The 18862-nt window shown below is 36.1% G+C and overlaps 2 protein-coding genes across 8 annotated transcripts; both read left to right on the forward strand.

The window, feature by feature from the left end:
* Positions 1-1228: 1228 nt before the first annotated feature.
* LOC117638783 (dnaJ homolog subfamily C member 17) lies at positions 1229-4536 on the forward strand. 5 transcript variants are annotated; one of them, XM_034373899.1, is made up of 6 exons: positions 1231-1751; positions 2074-2767; positions 2863-3045; positions 3495-3587; positions 3951-4085; positions 4325-4536. In XM_034373899.1, exons 2-4 carry the CDS (start codon positions 2099-2101, stop codon positions 3513-3515), a joined length of 873 nt encoding a protein of 290 aa, XP_034229790.1. In that variant the 5' UTR covers positions 1231-1751; positions 2074-2098; the 3' UTR covers positions 3516-3587; positions 3951-4085; positions 4325-4536. The 5 variants fall into 5 exon arrangements, with proteins under 5 accessions (XP_034229791.1, XP_034229792.1, XP_034229793.1 ...); XM_034373900.1 differs by lacking the exon at positions 4325-4536 and having other exon boundaries at positions 1229-1751; positions 2084-2767; positions 3951-4245; XM_034373901.1 differs by lacking the exon at positions 4325-4536 and having other exon boundaries at positions 1229-1751; positions 2091-2767; positions 3951-4245.
* A 1343-nt stretch (positions 4537-5879) lies between these two features.
* LOC117636883 (transportin-1) lies at positions 5880-18235 on the forward strand. 3 transcript variants are annotated; one of them, XM_034371595.1, is made up of 29 exons: positions 5880-6242; positions 6805-7092; positions 7246-7335; positions 7506-7583; positions 7669-7749; positions 8336-8386; positions 8688-8773; positions 9899-9965; positions 10067-10123; positions 10218-10247; positions 10345-10404; positions 10568-10681; positions 11785-11898; positions 12523-12621; positions 13010-13135; positions 13227-13301; positions 13416-13487; positions 13669-13779; positions 14359-14442; positions 15078-15185; positions 15501-15602; positions 15817-15879; positions 15967-16041; positions 16543-16614; positions 16706-16833; positions 16941-16992; positions 17089-17157; positions 17249-17308; positions 17551-18235. In XM_034371595.1, exons 1-29 carry the CDS (start codon positions 6057-6059, stop codon positions 17632-17634), a joined length of 2682 nt encoding a protein of 893 aa, XP_034227486.1. In that variant the 5' UTR covers positions 5880-6056; the 3' UTR covers positions 17635-18235. The 3 variants fall into 3 exon arrangements, with proteins under 3 accessions (XP_034227486.1, XP_034227485.1, XP_034227487.1); XM_034371594.1 differs by having other exon boundaries at positions 5928-6242; positions 13221-13301; XM_034371596.1 differs by lacking the exon at positions 12523-12621 and having other exon boundaries at positions 5928-6242; positions 13221-13301.
* The last annotated feature ends 627 nt before the right edge of the window (positions 18236-18862 follow it).

Genomic DNA, 18862 nt, shown 5'->3' on the forward strand with positions numbered 1-18862 from the left:
TTGGGTGTAATTTGTCAAAATTTTGCTGAATCAAGCATGTATTTTTTCCCATTTCGTATTTTATAAATAGTGCAGCTGCAAGGCTATATTCGTTTTTTGTCCTTTTTAAAAAAAAATAGTATAGCCGCCCGGCTATACGATTTTGACACCTGAAGACTATTCAAAAGGCGGGTCTTTTTTTATTATAAAAATAGTGTAGCCGCACGGCTATACTCGGTTTTTTCTTCTTTTTTTTTGAAACTGTATAGCCGTATGGCTATAATTATTTTGACACGTGGCACCCAAGCCCTTGGTGGTTTTTTATATAAATAGTATAGCCGTGTGGCTATACTTATTTTGAGACGTATATTCGCAAGGCATTTTTCATATTATATGAATAGTATAGCCGCGCGGTTATACTGTAATGTTCATAAAAATAGTATAGCCGCTCGGCTATATGTATTTTAGGGTTTACCCCCGTGGCCGCTAACCGCTAGGCTGGTCCTATTCCCTTTTTTTTTTCCGGAAATAGTATAGCCGTGCGGCTATACCCTGTTGTTTCTGTTTTTAAAAAAAATATAAATAGTATAGCCGCATGGCTATACTCGGTTTCATTAATGTTTCCAAAAAAACATAGTATAACCACAAATCTCATTAAAAAAAAAAACACAAGTCAATCTCACTCCAAAAAGGTAATTACTAACCAAAATTATCGAAGTTTGAGTAGCCAGCGGCCCAGATTTTTTTTCAAAGTTTTCAAAATGCATTTGTGCTAACTTGAATTCCAAGTTTCTTTCGTCTGGGTGGAGAAATTATAGAATGATACTACACTACCACATCAGCTAACAGTACTTCCTTTCAAAATAACTCAGAATTTAGCTCAAAATCGGGAATTTAATAGGAGAAATTTACAATTCTCTTGTTTAGTAAAAATTTATTAAATAACGCACAGAAAAAATCGTGGAAATTAGGGCATCATATTTTCAAGTTTAATTTCCACCAAAATATGCGTCATTTCACAATTTTCATAGTGCAATTTACAAAATTCGGCATACATAAATCCAAAGACCGAAATCTTCAATTGTCATAAATTGAAATGATAGAAATCTAAATTTTATCATTTTAGAATTCTATGTAATTTTTAATTTTTTTTATCCAAACGGAAGGTTAAACTCATTCATCTTTCAATTGACCTATCAAAGTGAACAGAAGAATATCCGTACCATGGCTGCTGCTCTCATGATGTGATCAGACAGGTTGTATCTGGATTCCCCTTCCGAATGTTTCCCTGCAAACAGAAACATGACGGTCCAATTGAAACAAAATCACCACCTAAGAAGACTGCAAAAAGTTGAAACTCTTATTGGGGAATTTGATTTTTGGTCGAATCAAAGTAATTGGGGATTTTATTTGGTAAATCCAAGATGGGCCCAACTCTTGCCAGTGCAGTAGTGCTGGTTTCATTCTCAGCTTCTCTTTTCTGACCAAAAACAAAAAAAAATTATGTGACCAAATCACCCTTTTGACCCGATTTGTTAAGTGTGTCCAACACCACTGACCTTTAATAATCGGGTTATCGGGTACCCGCAGCCACCGTCCTCTCGGTTTCGTCAGTTTTTGTTTGCCTCAGCCTCAGTTTCGTCAGAGCCGTCCATTCTCTGATTCCGAGTCTTTGAGCAGCTCAACGCAGCCCACCGCGGATTGACGAAGAGTGGGTTGTGCGCATCTGATTTTGCTGCTTCTTATCAATTCACTGGTTCCTTCTTCTTCTGGTAAGTATATATTTCGAATTCTGATTAGGGTTTTTCAGTCTCCTGTTAGATTTGCAGTTTGGTCGCTCCTGATTGTTAATTTTGTTGATTATAGCCAACCCCTTTGTTAAATTATGCACAGAGTATTTTTTTGAGTGAAATTCATGCTATTCAAAATCAAAATTTTATACGCATGAAACAGAATCAGCTTGTTAGATGAAAATCAAAGACACCATGAATTTCTATTTGTTTTTTTCTTTCTCTGTTATGGGTTTTGTAGCTCATGCTTTGAATTGTTAGGCATATTTGCTGATTGCAAATTATTTTTTTTGTTTTCTGACAGGATCTTTTAGTTTGTAGCTTTAGATATGGATGACATTGATCATTATAAGATTCTCGGTTTGCCGTCCGGTGAAGAAGGTGCTAAGTTTACAGAAAAGGAGATTTCAAAGGCATACAGAGCAAAGGCTCTTGAGTTGCACCCCGATAAGAGGCTGGATGATCCCGATGCCCATGCCAACTTCCAAATTCTCAAATCATCCTATGAGATACTTAAGGATGAGAAGGCCAGGAAGCTGTTTGATGATTTACTGAGAGTTAAGAGAGAGCATCAGCGGCGCCATTTGGAGCGCGATTCCAAGCGACAGAAGATGGTCTCTGATCTTGAAGCGAGAGAACGAGCTGGCTTTGCTCCAGATGCAGCTGCCAAAGATAGAGATGAAGAGGAGAGAATTGCTAGGAAGCTTAAGGAAGAGATTGCGAGAATACGTGCAATGCATGCGAATAAAGGGGCGGCAACTGCTTCAGTTCCAAAAAGAGAAAGCAGGGGAGTTGGGAAGGAGAGTGTGGGTGGTGCTAAGCTGGGATTGGATAAGGAGAAGGTGCTTAAAGTTTCTTGGGAAAAGGTTGGTGAAGGTTATACAGCCCAGAGGTTGAGAGACTTGTTCTCCAAGTTTGGTGAGGTTGAAGATGTTGTTATCAAAGATGCTAAGAAGAGAGGTTCGGCCCTAGTTGTAATGACAACTAAAGATGCGGCTGTAAGTATGCCATGACTGTTATGTTTATAGTTTCTACTTTTAACTTTTATTTTCTTAATGATGTTGTGACATACCATTGGCGTTATTATTTGTAGGTTGCAGCAACACAAACTGTGATGGGCGACCTTTCTAATCCATTGCTAGTTTTACCTCTTCAACCAGTTGCAGTGACTGATGCTCCACCAGTTCAGAAGTCTGATGAACCTGATCGGCTTAACAATTTGATTGGGGCGAGCTATCAAACTTTTGAGGATTCTGTTTTGCAGAAACTCCAAAAGGTTTGACTAGGATTAACTATTCTTCATACCTTATCTAAAGATTGCAATTATCATGCGGAGACTTCAATTTAAGTCACTTGACATAAAGAAAAGTTGCCTCTCTTATTTTTTACTGTGCTCTTGCTGTTGTATTTTTGCAGTTAGATGTCTGTGTTATACAATTTTTGCATCTTTTCATTTTAAAGCAGATATATATACATATGTAAAACTGTTAATCAACCGGATCATACACAGACTATTATGCTTGCATGTAGTTATATTGTTAAAACTATGATACATTCTTGTGCTTCAAAAGGGCAATAAGTTGTATATGCCCACGTATCTGACAGTTGATTTTTAATTTTCAAATTTTGATACTGCCCCATGGTGAATAGGGAAATAAATTCTATTTTTATGCTCTGCTTTTTAGTACATCAGTTTTGAGTCTTTGTCTGGTTTTTCTACTATAGGCTGCACAGAAGCGAAAATAATATTCTAGAAGCATGAAAGGATGATGATCCCAAAAGCACTATAAGATTCACGAACTGAATTCCCATGTACAGGTAAGAATGGTCGTTACTTTCATTATTTCATTTTTGCCACTCCCAGTTCATGCCAGCCTTTGTCTGGGTCACTTTATTTTCTGAACATAAGAATGATATCCAAATACCTTTTCAAAGTGCATGACAAGCACATTCCAATTGTACATAGGAGCATATGCTTTTGCCAAGCCAATGGTAACACGGACCACGTGGCAAGAGAAGTTTATAAATACCCATGTGATTGGAGCAAAGGTTGCTCAAGGCCTTTGAAAGAGTTGCTGGACTTGCATTTCTCTAACCAAAATCATCTATGCTTTTGTGAGAAGGTACAAATAGCCAATCTTTGCATGCCTGGCTGATATACTCTAATTCTTTGACATGCAGGGAACTGGTGAGGAGTCTCTCAAGTATCAAGATTGTGCATGAGAAGTGCTTTTAACCAGAGATGTTATAATATGAATTAGTTACTGAGAGATCAAGACTGGCATTGATGTATGCTTACAGTTTACCATTCTCAAGGTTAGGACAGAATTATTTCTGGTGGCCATTTTGAATTTGGTGTATTGGTATCAAGAAAATGACGGTTAGATCCAGAGTTGCATCCTGTGCTATTTAACAAATCATTGTACACTTCATATTGTATCAAATTAATGATTCACCTGGGTTTTCATTTATTTCACTGTTTCATCGTTTTCTGTCGTCGATGAAATTTGGACTCATCACCTCCACTTAACACTGTTTCCTCATCCGTTACGTAGAATGATGGACTTGTGAGATTGAAAAGGTGATCGATGTGAAGTGTTTTGGCATGGCGTTACTCTGATACTACGAGCGCGTGAGGTTCAGGGCCAACTGTGGATAGGTGCATGAGAGTTATTGGCGCTTTGGTTTGGTTTGGTATATGGAGTCGAGTCGAGTCCACTCTCTCGGTTTCACTATTTTACAAAAATATTGGAATTTTATTATTACTTTGTCATTTAAAAAATATTTTTTTTAAATAAAAATATTATAACTTCGACAATTTCAGTAAGAATTTTATATGATAATTTTGGTTTACTAGTCGCGATTCTATGGGAAGGCCAATTGGTTTTTGGCACTCATCTCTCATTACTCCAAGAGATTTCTTTCAAGCATTTTAGCAAGGAAATCGAATGTTAATGTCTGTTGCAATTCATCTACCACATTTGAAACGAATATGTTTGATGGCTCGAGAATTGGGATCATATCTTACCTTCGTAAGTAATTCTGTGTCAAATGAATAAAACAACGTTTGATTGTAAGGTGTATTCGGTGGCGTAGCTGTACTTATACATATCATAAATGTGCCAAAATTTTCTGAATTACTACATAATAGATGTTAAATGATAAAGAAACTTATGGGGGAAGGGGCATGACAACCTCGGATATGCACTTAGCTCCCAACCATGCTTGTATGCATATAACCTATGGTACTAATGTCCTAACAAAGATGTTTGATTGCTCAATAATTGGATGATATTTTTCTTTCTCAAATTATTCTCAAGGTTCAAAGGAATGTAATGAGGTTTCCTTGTACGCATATATGAGATCACTATCAACTTTTCAGATGAAGATGTTTGATGACTTCATAATTGGATGATGTACCTTTTAGGCCCTGTTTGGGATTTTTTTTTCGCCAAAAACTTGTTTTACTTTAAAATTAAGTAGTTTAAGATGTTTGGTAAAAATAAAATATCCTGATTATTTTAAAAGCAGTGGCCTTTTGACAGTAGCTTTTAAAAGCAGACTCTTGATTGCTTTTCAAAGCTGCTTTCAAAAGAAGCAAAGATGAACATTTAAGGAAATTTTTTAATTCCCAAAATACCATCATACATTTTAAAAAATAACACCACCTCCACTTCCACATCCAACTCCACCACTTGCACTACCACATTCACTACCTCCACAACCACCACCACAACCACCACCTCCTCCTCCACCACCACCACCACCACTACCACCATTTTACAGCTAATTATTTTCAAAGCACAGCATAAATAACTTTTTTTTAAAGTGATAACAATCCCAAACTGAGCCTTATTATGGGATAGTTCTCAAGTGTCAAAAGAATGAAACGAGGCTTGGTATTATGGATAAGCAATAATTAGATGGAAGCAATTTTAAGTGTCAAATGAAAGCAAAAGGTGGGGCATTCTTGTTATAATTTAAGTTTTTTTTTTTCAAGATTTCAAGAAAAAAATATTATAACAAAATTAACATTTAAAAAGTGAAAAGATAAAATTCAAGAAAAATGATTATAATTTTCTGTCTAATAATATTAATCTACATTATTATATAATAAATTATGATAATTTTGTATAATATTTAAACATAGATCGTCCTCTTTGCCTCGTCTCCGCCCCACCAAAACCCCTCATAGCTGTCCTAAAATCCCTTTTTCCTCTCTGCTCAAAACCCCAAGCGTTCAATTCAAAATTCGGTTGCAGAATCAGAACCTCCGTTTCCATTTCAATGGCGGCGAGTGCCTCGTGGCAGCCAAAGGAAGAAGGGTTCGCGGAGATCTGCGGGTTGCTGGAGCAGCAGATTTCCCATTCGTCTTCTTCCGCTGACAAGTCTCAGATTTGGCAGCAACTTCAACACTATTCTCAGTTCCCTGATTTCAATAACTACCTCGCTTTCATTCTCGCACGTGCCGAGGTAATCGTCTCACTCCACTTCCCCCAATTCTGTCTTCATCTCCAATTTCAATCAGTAGGGTTTCTGTTTTGTCTTTTTGATTATGTGATTTGGTTGGATAATGGGTCTGAATGGATTGCATACTTAGTCAGAAATTGATAATCGTTTTTTGAGGTGACGGGAGCTTATGGGTTTGGGTTCGATGGAGGTTATGGGTGCCGATGAAGTTGGGATTAAAATCGCTTCACATGGCTGATTGTTCTGATTGTATTTGTTTTCTATTCTCTTGACTTTGAGAGCGGTTTCAAGCAGGAGGCACCAGAAAGCCTTAATTACTTAGAATGTTTGTCCACAAATCCTTGTTTATGTCAAAACTATTTGCTGTGGTGGAAAGGTTGGATACCTAAATTTGTAATTTGTAAACTTTGTCTTGCTTTTGATATACTGGGGTTGATCCTGTGGCATGGTAACGTGTATTGTGAAGAAAATGATTTATTGTTTTTGGCTGTTGGTTTACATAGCATAACCAGTTTTCAGCTTCTGGGTGCTGATGGAACTTCGAATTTGGGTAACTTTTGGACAGGGTAAATCAGTGGAGATACGACAAGCTGCGGGATTGCTTTTGAAGAATAACCTTAGAAATGTATATAAGTCCATGGCTCCAGCATACCAGCAATATATTAAATCCGAATTGTTGCCTTGCTTAGGAGCAGCAGACAGACACATCAGGTCTACAGTTGGCACCATTATAAGTGTTGTTGTTCAACTAGGGGGAATTTTGGGGTGGCCTGAACTATTGCAAGCTCTTGTAAATTGTTTAGACAGTAATGACCTAAATCACATGGAAGGTGCTATGGACGCATTATCCAAGGTAAACACAATGTCCTAGAGTTTACTGATTACATTTCCTGATTAAACTTTTGCATATTCCTGAAAGCTCCTTTGCTGTTGTAGCTCTTAAAACTAATGGCACAAATCAGAAACTTATTAATTTTTGTGACACCAATGTTGTGATGAAACACAGATTTGTGAGGATATACCTCAACTGCTTGATTCAGATGTACCCGGTTTGCCTGAACGTCCCATCAACATATTCCTTCCAAGGTTACTGAAGGTAATAATGAAATAGCTGTATTGTTTTATAAGTGATCTTGAAGTTTATGTTTTATGTTTAAATAGTTATTCTGCCCTACCCTTATAAGCATAGCTGAACTCTGAACTTTTACTGATGGTCCTTTTTTTCTTTTTGGCCTGGTTTTCTCAACGTGGCTTCACTTTGTACAGTTTTTCGAGTCACCACATTCATCGCTAAGAAAGCTTTCCCTGGGTTCTGTAAATCAATACATTATGTTGATGCCAGGTGTAAGTATATGTGGAAACCTGTTGTTTTGGTACCTTTTGGACCTTAGTGGGGGTTGTAGCAATTATGTGTTCTATTTGATTGCAGGCTCTATATGCATCCATGGATCAATATCTTCAAGGTTTATTTGTCCTTTCTAATGACCCTTCTTCTGAAGTGAGGAAATTAGTGAGTACTCTATCATTACTTTATCTTATCTGGGTTTAATTCTGAAGATAATAGTATTGCGTGGAAATTGAATTAGACATTCCATTTCAGGTCAAAAGATTTGCCCTCAAAATTAACTTCCATTAACAGTTTAATTTTGTTTTCTATTTTCACAAATATGTTATTATTATTATTATTTATAAAAAAAAAAGCCGAATTCATTGTTGTGGAAGATTTGTTTCTGAATGCTTGAGTTGCCTAGGATAACCATGACATGTGTAGTTGTTTTTAAATGGATTATATTGGTTTTTTTTTTTTTTTTTTTTCCTGTGTTCTTTGCATTGGTCTAAACAGATAATATTATAGTCATGACTGGATAATGATCAGTGGGATATTTGAATTGAATTCTTTGTTGCTTTAAAAAAGGTAAATAAAAAGAATCATATACTTCGAAAGAGAAGTTGTAAGGAAGGTGGACAAAGATATCCATCACATTCAGTCTTAGAATCAACACATAAAGGTCATATTTGATGGACATTGAATGTTATTAGATTTAATAATTTTGGCTTTGTTCTCATCTTTTTCCCTCCTTTTCTTTGTCAAACAGGTTAGTGCAGCATTTGTTCAGCTAATTGAAGTCCGTCCATCATTCTTGGAGGTAACATATTGTTGTGTTATTCTGGCCTTGTTCTATTCTGTGCCTTTTTTCAATTGTCTATGTGCTAAATGCATTTTGCTGTGTCAACAACAGGGTATGGGACAAAATTGAATTAATCCTGCTTGCACATTCCATCATGCATCTTACTGTATATATCTATCTGAATACACACATGTATGCACATACACATACTTGCATACAGTCTTACCCTATGTTTCATATATTTCTATGATCATTGTTTTCTTTATTGTCATCCCTTATCCTTATTGCACTTTTAAGTGACTCTTACCTGGTACTGCAGCCACATTTGAGGAATGTAATTGAATACATGTTGCGAGTCAACAAGGACACCGATGAAGAAGTGGCTCTTGAAGCCTGCGAATTCTGGTATCCTTCAACAAATGGCATATACTAATTGAATGATTTCACCATTAGCTTATGATTCATTAAATAGTTTTCAGATATTGAGTGAATGAATTTGGTTTAGTTATTGGGTTCTTCTCTATATCTTTCTATTTAGTTATATTAAAGCCTTTTGGTGTCTCTAATAATTGTGTTGCCGAGAGAGGAGAGTTACAATTACATCTTTGGTTTGTACTGCATGCTAAAGTTTGTTATGGAGTTTGAGACTTTAGCCTTGATATAATTAGCCAACACCCAAAATTTGAATAAATTGATTTTACTATAGGAGCTGTCTATGGTTGGATCTTTTGCATCATTGACAGTGATGTGGTTACCAATATATTCGGGTGCCAAGCATTGCATCTCAGTACTGATTCACACACCAAGTTATATTTGCGGCTATGTGCCATTAGTGAAGCTACTTCCTCATAACTTGTCTAAATGGTTATATCAATAGGCTTCAGTGGTGGTGATCAATGATATGGGTAGCGGAGAATTGATTGTGGTTGTCTACTGTGTTTGGTGAGCTAAGGTGGTGGTTCTTTGACTGGGACTTGAAAACACTTTGGGAAGAAGAGTAATGGATATGTGATATTTACAAAAGTACAACATTCTAGATTAGAGCTGGAATTCCATGAGTGATAATGGCCTCGTCCGTTCCCCTCATAAGTTCAAACTGAGCAGGACAATTTTGTCTATTAGAACAGAGTTCACTCCAATTCTTCTAGGAATTTATTATTGTTCACATGAAGCTTGCGTTTGATATACAAATATTGTTTTAGTTGTTATAAGTTGCAATTCAGTCCATGTTTTTTCTTAATGCACCAAAGAATTTTTTAATTTTCAAATCACCTTCACATCTGGAAATCATTACTTTCACGTTTACATAGAGGAACATTCTATGACTACCTTTTGTATAAAAGTTTTTTGTTCACAACTATCAAAATGTTGGATGCCATAGCTTATTTCTCACTTTTCATAAATCTGGAGCTACTCTTGCGTGTATATTGTGCTTATTACTTAGAAGATTTCTCCTTGCGGTTGGCATGTTTGTAACTTAACCTCTGTCTTGTATAATAATTTCATTTGACAATCAGTATTTTTACACAGGTCTGCATATTGTGATGCTCAGTTACCGCCTGAGAATTTAAGAGAATTTTTGCCACGTTTAATTCCGGTATACCCAATTGTTGATCGTTTTCTTGGTGTGATAACCATACTTACAATGGAATCTATGGAATTCTTTTTAATACAACATGCCTGTTTCAACTTCTGTAGGTTTTGTTGTCAAACATGGTTTATGCTGATGATGATGAGTCCCTCATTGATGCTGAGGTTATCTTTACTGGGTCAATTTGTGTTTTTGGGTGATTCTGAATTGCCATTTGTTGTAGTTCGTTATTCATTTGGCATCAATTCATTGTTGCAGGAGGATGGGTCGGTTCCAGACCGTGATCAGGTTCAGACCAATTTTGTTTTTCTTTGTTGGTGTTCTCTGTATTTTTGGTATCTTAAGTTATATTCTTTATCTGTTAAGCTGATATTTTGTACCACAGGATATCAAACCTCGGTTTCATTCATCACGGGCTCATGGATCTGAGAGTGTGGAAGATGATGTAATTTGCCATATCATTATTTTTCTGTTTATTATTTAAATAGTCTGGTTGATTATTCTGACTCTATTAAATACTACTAAAAAATTTCTGCTTTATGTAGGGTTTAAGTATGAGGGAAATGCGTAGAATATCTTTTAAATGACATGATTTGGGATAATGACAGGATGATGATATTGTCAATGTATGGAATTTACGCAAATGCAGTGCAGCAGCTCTCGATATCCTGTCAAATGTGTTTGGAGATGAGATTCTCCCAACGCTGATGCTCTTTGTTCAGGTTATAGACTTATTTGGCATTAAAGTGAAAGCATTGGTCGTTAAGATTTTATACTTATATTCTTATAAAAAATATATTTTTTTCTTTTTCATCCTCCCATTTTCTCTTAAAGAATTGAATGATTTAGAAGATTATATGGACAGTTCTATCCATTAGAGGATTATGTAGATCTTCAAAGTTGAAGTAACATGGTTTCCCTCAGAACATTTCATGTTGGATTACATAGCTCTTTAAAGTAGGAAGTTGCATCGTTCTCCTTGGAAAATTATGTGTTGAATGCTGATCTCGATGTTTTGGGTTTTCTTAGGTTACACATATACTATACATGTTCATGTAGTTTGTTTACTTGGTTATCTCTTCAAGATGTAGTTTGAAAAGTTTGCTCCAAGTTATGTGACATGCAACAGGAGGAAAAATATCATGTGTGCTCTGTATTTGTGAACGTTCTTTTGAGGATTAGGTCAGCTGAAGAAGATACTCTAATTGTGTTGTGAGTATCCAACATTGAAAGATGGAAGCCATTGGTGCTTAAAAGATCTTGGGCCTCTCCACCCATTCCAAATTGGTTTTGGGTTGGATAATATGGTATCAAGCTGGTTATCCACGTGGTAGGCCTAATGGTCCCACGTCACCCAATAAGAATTGTCTACGTGTTTGGTGCAAAAGATTCCACATAGAAGGGGGGTTCATTGATAGTATCCTACATCGAAGGATAGAAGCCTAGCATAAGTGCTTTAAAGATCTTGGGCCTCTTCAACCCATTGCCAATTGGTTTTGGATTAGATGCTCACATTCTGATAAATAGAATTGCACTGCTGCTCCATTAACCTGATGGGTTGACCTTGCCAAGTAGTAATAATGTTCCAGAATGGACATGTAGAAAATAGGGCTATGAGTACCTGCTTCTCTTTGAGAGGGAAATGAAGGAAACAGAATTAGTTAGTTATTAGGATTTGATACAAGTCAATACTATTAGTAAGATTCTTTCCCTTGTAAGTTACTGAACAAGCCTTAGCTAAAGTTCTATTCTGTTGAAGAATTTTTGCTCTGCTAATCGGTACTCCTGTTTCAAATAAAAGTTTTAACATCTCAAATATCTGCAGACCAAGTTGGCCACCAGTGAGGATGAAACCTGGAAAGAAAGGGAAGCTGCTGTTTTGGCACTTGGTGCCATAGCTGAAGGTTGCATTACTGGTCTTTATCCTCATTTGACTGAGGTAATCCCTTGTGACCTGTTTTTAATTTTTGTTTTGTTTTTGGGATGAGAACAAAACTTTTATTGTCATGAACTTCAGTTGGTACAAGAATTCCTTTTCTGTAGTACACTCAAATACAAACAAGATTAAAAAAGAAACAGCCTCAGAACAAAACAAAAGAGAAGCAAGCTAACTAATAGCTGCCTTCCAGTTCGACAATATGGCAGACACACACACCCCTAAAATCAGTAGAAAACGCCTGAAGAGATGACAAAACAACAGGCCTATCCCCCACTCTTAAACTTAACCCCTCTGTGATCTGCAAAAGTTTGTCTGTCCTTCTCCATCCATAGAACCCAAATGACAGCCAGTATTCTGCATTAATGGTCTCTATTTATTATATATCTTGCATGCTAGGTCGCCACACTGTAAATTTGGACCACACTTTCAAATATTAATCTACACAATCAATGGTCCATATTGACAATTCAAAAACTGTCTAGCCGGAGAAAACATTTCCTATGCAGCCTATATATTTGCGCAAATAACCAGCAAACAGAGTTTTTAGCTATTAGATTGCGCTGTGTACACTTTCTAAAATCTGTGCTGAATTATTCAAGTAAAAATTAATTATTCACATTGCAGATTGTTGCATTTCTAATCCCTCTTTTAGACGACAAGTTTCCACTTATACGGAGTATTTCTTGTTGGACTCTTTCTCGTTTCAGCAAGTTCATTGTTCAGGTATTTACACATTCCTATGTCTTTACTTTCTTGTTCAGGTATATCAATTTTGCTATTTCTATGAAACTGTCATTCTTTTTTTCCCTTCCTCATGGTTGACCAAGAAGTGAAAAAAAGAAATTTTGAGAGCACATGTTTTCTAAAAAGTGATTTCGCATTTTCATGCATTGAAATTTATTCCATATTTCGTTGTGAATTTAACATGTTTCAATTTTATTGAATATATCACTTTATCTTTATATAATCTTTGTGAAGCCTTTTTCATTTTTTGCATAATTGTAAATTTTGTATTTTTATGTGACAACCTAGGTTAGTGCTATATTTTGATCCCCCACAGAGTATTATTTGTCGGCTCTGTAGAGTTTTACGCTTGCCTGTTCTTCTTCAGGGTGTCGAACATCAAGTAGGTTATGAGCAATTTGACAAGGTTCTTGTGGGTCTATTAAGAAGAATATTAGATAATAACAAGCGGGTACAAGAGGCTGCTTGCTCTGCTTTTGCGACACTTGAAGAGGTTCTTATATAAATGCAGTCCAATTCTTTCAATCAATGTTTTTTGACTATTACATATCTGGTTTTAAATACTGATCGTTTAAAAGCTGCAGGAGGCAGCAGAAGAGTTGGCACCACGCTTGGAAATGATTTTACAACACCTTATGTGTGCTTTTGGGAAATATCAGGTTTCTGCCAAGCCTTTACCATAGAGTTCCTCCAGTGTGAACATGACGAGATGAAACACTGATTATTCTCATTCTTTAGTTTATTATGATTAATAGTTCTGTATTGTTATTCAGAGGCGGAATCTCAGGATTGTATACGATGCTATAGGAACTCTAGCAGATGCTGTTGGTGGGGAGTTGAATAAGGTATTTTCCTTTCCTGTCATCTCTGTTTTCTTCACTCAAAACAAAATAAATAGTTTTTAAGTAACGAGAATAGAGTTTATCAGATGCAGCGATTATGATAAAACAATTTGTGCCAATTGACTGTAGTTTGCTTTTCAGCCCACTTATTTTGAAATTCTGATGCAATGGCTTTGGTTTGCAGCCCGCGTATCTTGAAATTCTAATGCCACCATTAATTGCAAAGTGGCAACAACTTTCAAATTCAGATAAAGATCTCTTTCCATTGCTAGAGTGCTTTACTTCTATATCACAGGTACATATTGCTGTTTTCTTTCAGTCGTCTTCTTATTTGTTTTTATTTTATTTTGTATGTGGTGCAATTTAAACCACTACCTGTGTATATGGTAGTTGTAAGGCACAATGGAAAGGCGAATGTAACACTCATTATTACCATTTAGTAGTTGAAATTTTGATACATAATATGGTTTGGAACGGCTTGGTTAGAATGTCAGTGTCATGAATAAGACTCTTTCGCCCTTCAGAAGAAAAAGAGAGTAAGCTCTCTTGGTTTTGGGAGCATTGTCTGCCAGAAGAGTAACTGAAGTACATTTTATTGCTGTTCTTGTTATAGTTCCTTCTTTGCACCTGTAACATATAACGTGGCAAGACTTAATTTCCATGTCTGTTCTTGAATCATGTTAGACTACTGCCACGACATTCATTTCTATTCTTGTGACATATTTGTTCTTTGATATCTCTTTTTTTTTTCTTTTTTTTTTTTTGGCATGAGGACTTCATGAGTTGACAGCCTGAAATAACACAAATGTGAAAAAGAACGTTAAGTGCTACATGCAGTGGGTATAAAAATTTAAATTTGTTTGCTTATTTTCAGGCTTTGGGTGCTGGATTCTCTCAATTTGCTGAGCCTGTATTTCAGAGGTGCATAAGCATCATCCAGTCCCAACTACTCGCGAAGGTTCAATCCTGGTCTTTTGATTGTTCATGAATTATGTGACAAGATTGAACCCTTTTATTATTTATTACAACTCCCTCTCCCCTGTATAAGGTTTCAAAGATAGGAGTAATAGTTTTCTTGCTTTCAAGTCATAGCTTAGTTTGCATATCTTGGAATTAAAGACATTTGTATTATTGATCTCTGTATCAATGTATCAGTAAAATGCTTACTTTCAAAAATGTAACTTATATTCCTGAAGTTTATCTTTTATACTTTGCATAGATAGTGCCCATTGGGATTTCTTCAATATGTCTGCTTCTGGAAACTATAAAAGCCCAAAATGTTCTCAAGTGTCTCACTGTATTCTATATAACCACCTTTGGAATTTTGAATATCTGTATTGCTAGTGATTTTTTTCCTTTTCCTTTGGGTGGGGGCAGGAAACATATATTTTTATAAAAGAGATAACAAATATTAAGCTACACCAACTTAAATCACATATTACACTGAAGGGTAATATCCCTAAAAATGTGCCTTCAATTACCTGTATCATAAAAAAAATTCACACCCGTCGTACAAGTTTTCAAAGTTTGTATGTAGTCCATGTCCATCTGGGTGCCTCTAATATAAGAAATTTCTCTGGACTTCTTTTGCAGGCTGATCCTGTTTCTTCCGGGGTCCCATATGATAAAGAATTTATTGTATGCTCTCTTGATCTGCTCTCTGGACTTGCTGAAGGTCTTGGCAGCGGGATAGAGAGCTTGGTATTTTTCTTCTCCAATTCTTTATAGAGAAAAGATATGAGATAACATGTATTTATATCATTATTGAATGTTCTTTGTCTTAAATATTTCTTTTCCAGAATAGGTTTTTTTTTCCCCTAGAAAGCAAGGGTTTGTGCATTGGCCTCTCTGACAGTTCATCAAAAACCAATGCAACATCTCCTTTGAAAATTACGTGGAATCCACTCATTACATAGCCCATACTGCCCCCTTTAATGCTTTAGCCTCTTCCATTGTCAAATTACTATATACCTTGTATATTGAAATGTGTGTTCATGTTTCTTATTTGCTATCCAGGTTTCACAGAGCAATTTGAGGGACCTGCTTTTGCAATGTTGCACGGATGATGCTCCGGATGTCCGACAGAGTGGCTTTGCACTACTTGGGGATCTTGCAAGAGTAAGTTGAGAATTTATCTGTCAAATGATATGCAATCTGGGTTCCTGTCCCATCCTTGATATTCGTGCAAAATTTGAGAGCATATTAAATTCTCCAAAAGAAATAGATAACACTGCCACAAGGCTAGTGTAGTGGAAGCTACTAAGAGCTGTTAATTTATCAGTGAATTTAGTTTTTCATGCCTAACCGTTGTCTTGGCCTTTATTTTGAGTAGGTATGTGCAGTTCATTTGCGACCTCGTTTGCCAGAATTTATTGATGTGGCAGCCAAGCAACTGGTATGTAAAATTTTCAGTATTGTTTTTTTTGGTTGAATTCAGTATTGCTTTTAGCAGTCATGATTTATGTGATATCTTGTTGTACAGAATACTCCAAAGCTGAAGGAAACTGTTTCAGTTGCAAATAATGCATGTTGGGCCATTGGAGAGTTAGCAGTGAAGGTAAACTTTCAATGAAGTTGGCTAAATATAAAATTTAAATTGTAAAGCTTCAGCAGGGGCTTTTTCATTTTTATGACTTGAAATTGTGTGGTTGCTTGCACTCTTTTTAGATGATCACCATGATCAGTTCTTGTTGTCATTGTGTAAAGGGACAAGATGGAGCAATATAAAATATTGGTGGGCTCAACTTATTTATCAGGGTTTCCATCATTTAATTGATTTAAGAGCAGTCCTTTATTTTTCTAGGTGCCCTTCCAGATGTTGTGAAATTTATTAATTGTCTGTTCTTTTTTAAATAAACACAAGCCGATTTGGTGTTGTGAGCAAACTTTTGTTATCAACACATACATATACTCCTGCGAGTGTCTGTGTTTGTGTCCTGTATTGGTTTGTGCTTCTTTTTTGGTTTCTTGTGTTTCTCTATTCCTTGTTACTTAGTGGCTTAAATATTCTACTTTAATTGCTTGATGATGGTATCATGAAAGTAACTTTGAATTTCAGGTTCGTCAAGAAATTTCTCCAATTGTTTTGACGGTTATCTCTTGCTTAGTCCCCATCCTTCAACACGCAGAGGTGATTTTTTAATTATTTTTTTTCATTATAATTGTAACATGTACCTTGGAGGAGGTGTCATCTTTTAATTGCATCTCTTGATGCCGAGCAGGAGCTCAACAACAAGTCACTAATTGAAAACAGTGCTATCACACTTGGGAGGCTTGCGTGGGTCTGTCCAGAGCTTGTGGCTCCGCATATGGAGCATTTTATGCAATCTTGGTGCATTGCTTTGTCAATGTAAGTTTTATACATCTACATTTGAAGTAGCAATATATGCCTTCCTCATAATGCTTATTACGTTTTCACCGCTATACTTTGTTTCTGACATGCATTTCATCTCACAGGATACGTGATGATTTTGAAAAGGAGGATGCCTTCCGAGGTCTCTGTGCTTTGGTATGCCTCTGCGTTCTTTTCCTCCCTTTTTTTTCATCGTACGTTCCACATTTATACCTATTTACACTTTTGCTTGGATTTTCTCAAATATTTCAGGTTAGAGCCAATCCATCTGGAGCATTGAGTTCGCTCATTTATCTGTGCAACGCTATTGCAAGTTGGCATGTAAGAATCATGCTATAGTCATCTGTGGATTTTACAAAGCGTTCGTGTTTTTTTGTACAAGCTCAAAGTTGTGATTTGCCATGTTTTATAGGAAATAAGGAGTGAAGAGCTTCATAATGAAGTTTGCCAGGTGTTGCATGGTTATAAGCAGGTTAGCGTTGCGTTTATTATGTAACATCCTTGAGAGTTCTAATAATTTTCTGCATGTATAAACCTTGAGATTATGAAAATGTTTTGATAACTCTTTTGGAAATAAAACACTCAAACAATATGAAACTCTGCCGAAAATTAGTAGGTTATTGGGGTGGGGGTGAAGTTTTTCATTTCAAGATAGCTGGTGCAAAATAAGACAAGATAATTTGATTTACTTGTTTGAAATGTGCAACCCTGCAGATGCTTGTGAATGGAGCATGGGACCAGTGTATGTCTGCTTTGGAGCCACCAGTGAAGGACAAGCTGTCAAAATACAGGGTGTAATATTGTACCCATAGCTGATTTATTGTATCTGCTGGTTCTCTCTCCTCTGTGCTCATACAGAGCTCCATATTTGCGTCTACACTATTGAATTTGTGCATCATCCATTGCATTGTGGTCATGAGTTTTACAAGCAAAGTCCAAATTTTTGGTCCCTAATTTTTAAGTGGAAGCTTTGTTGTTGACTCAAACGAAGCTTGAAGTTAGCTTTCAATTGGTCCGTAAAGTGCATGACCTGACAAATGAAGCAGTGTAGGCTTGGGACAAGAGTGTGGTGTACAGGGGTGCAGCTTCCCAAGCTTTGAGGGTGTGTTCGTTCTTGTTGTCTTGTATTTAGAGAGAGGCAAGAAGTATCTCGTTCAAGTCTTGGATCAATTGATTTTTCATGTTAGATTTAGAGTTTTGCATTATTCAACAATTCCAGTGATTAGGGTTTGTACCTGTGATTTTCACAGATTTTGTACAAGGGAGGTTTTGGCATTTAGTTATAAGAATTTCCATTGTTTCGTATATGGTTCAAAAGCTGTAAACCTTTTATTTGGGGACGGAGCAAAGTTACTCTTGCTATGCTAAGCAGCTGTGGTATTTGAAACCTTGTGTCTCACGAATTGATTGAAATTGATTTTATGTTTTGAAAAATAACAAGCAATCTTTACCTCTTTGAACTTGGATATAACCGTATCTGCATGCAAAGAATAATTTGAAAACTAGCCGCTTGTTATTTGGTAGTTGGTTCTTAAACAAAAATATTTTTTGGTGAAAAAAACTCGGGTGAGGGAAGGCTATCCCCCTATCCCAAGGTCAGGGCATACCAAAGCCTCTTTAAGGACTTATAGAGGGAGTTTTAACTCCTTTTTTGGTTTTTTCATATCCACAAAGAGGGATTGTTATCAACGGGGCTCGAACTTAGGCCTTGATGGCAAAGAGAATGATCCTTACCAACTGAACCAACCCTCATTAATGTTTTTAGATAATTTGAATCAACTCAACCAATTAGAAATTTACAAGTGACTAATTTTGAGTTTTTTCTTCACCAAATAGGCTCCATAAGGGTTTTGTATATTATGTCATGTTAGAATTGGCCTATTTGTGAAAAACCCTAATTTGAAACCAATTACATGATGGTTCATTCAAGCTAAAAAATCTTTCAATTGAATAATTTGAAACCTATTTTTCTATGTTTTTTTATTATTATATATTTATATGAATTGTAAACAAACAATTTAATCTT

Source organism: Prunus dulcis, chromosome 8, assembly GCF_902201215.1.
Source record: "Prunus dulcis chromosome 8, ALMONDv2, whole genome shotgun sequence".
NCBI classification, from domain to species: domain Eukaryota; kingdom Viridiplantae; phylum Streptophyta; class Magnoliopsida; order Rosales; family Rosaceae; genus Prunus; species Prunus dulcis.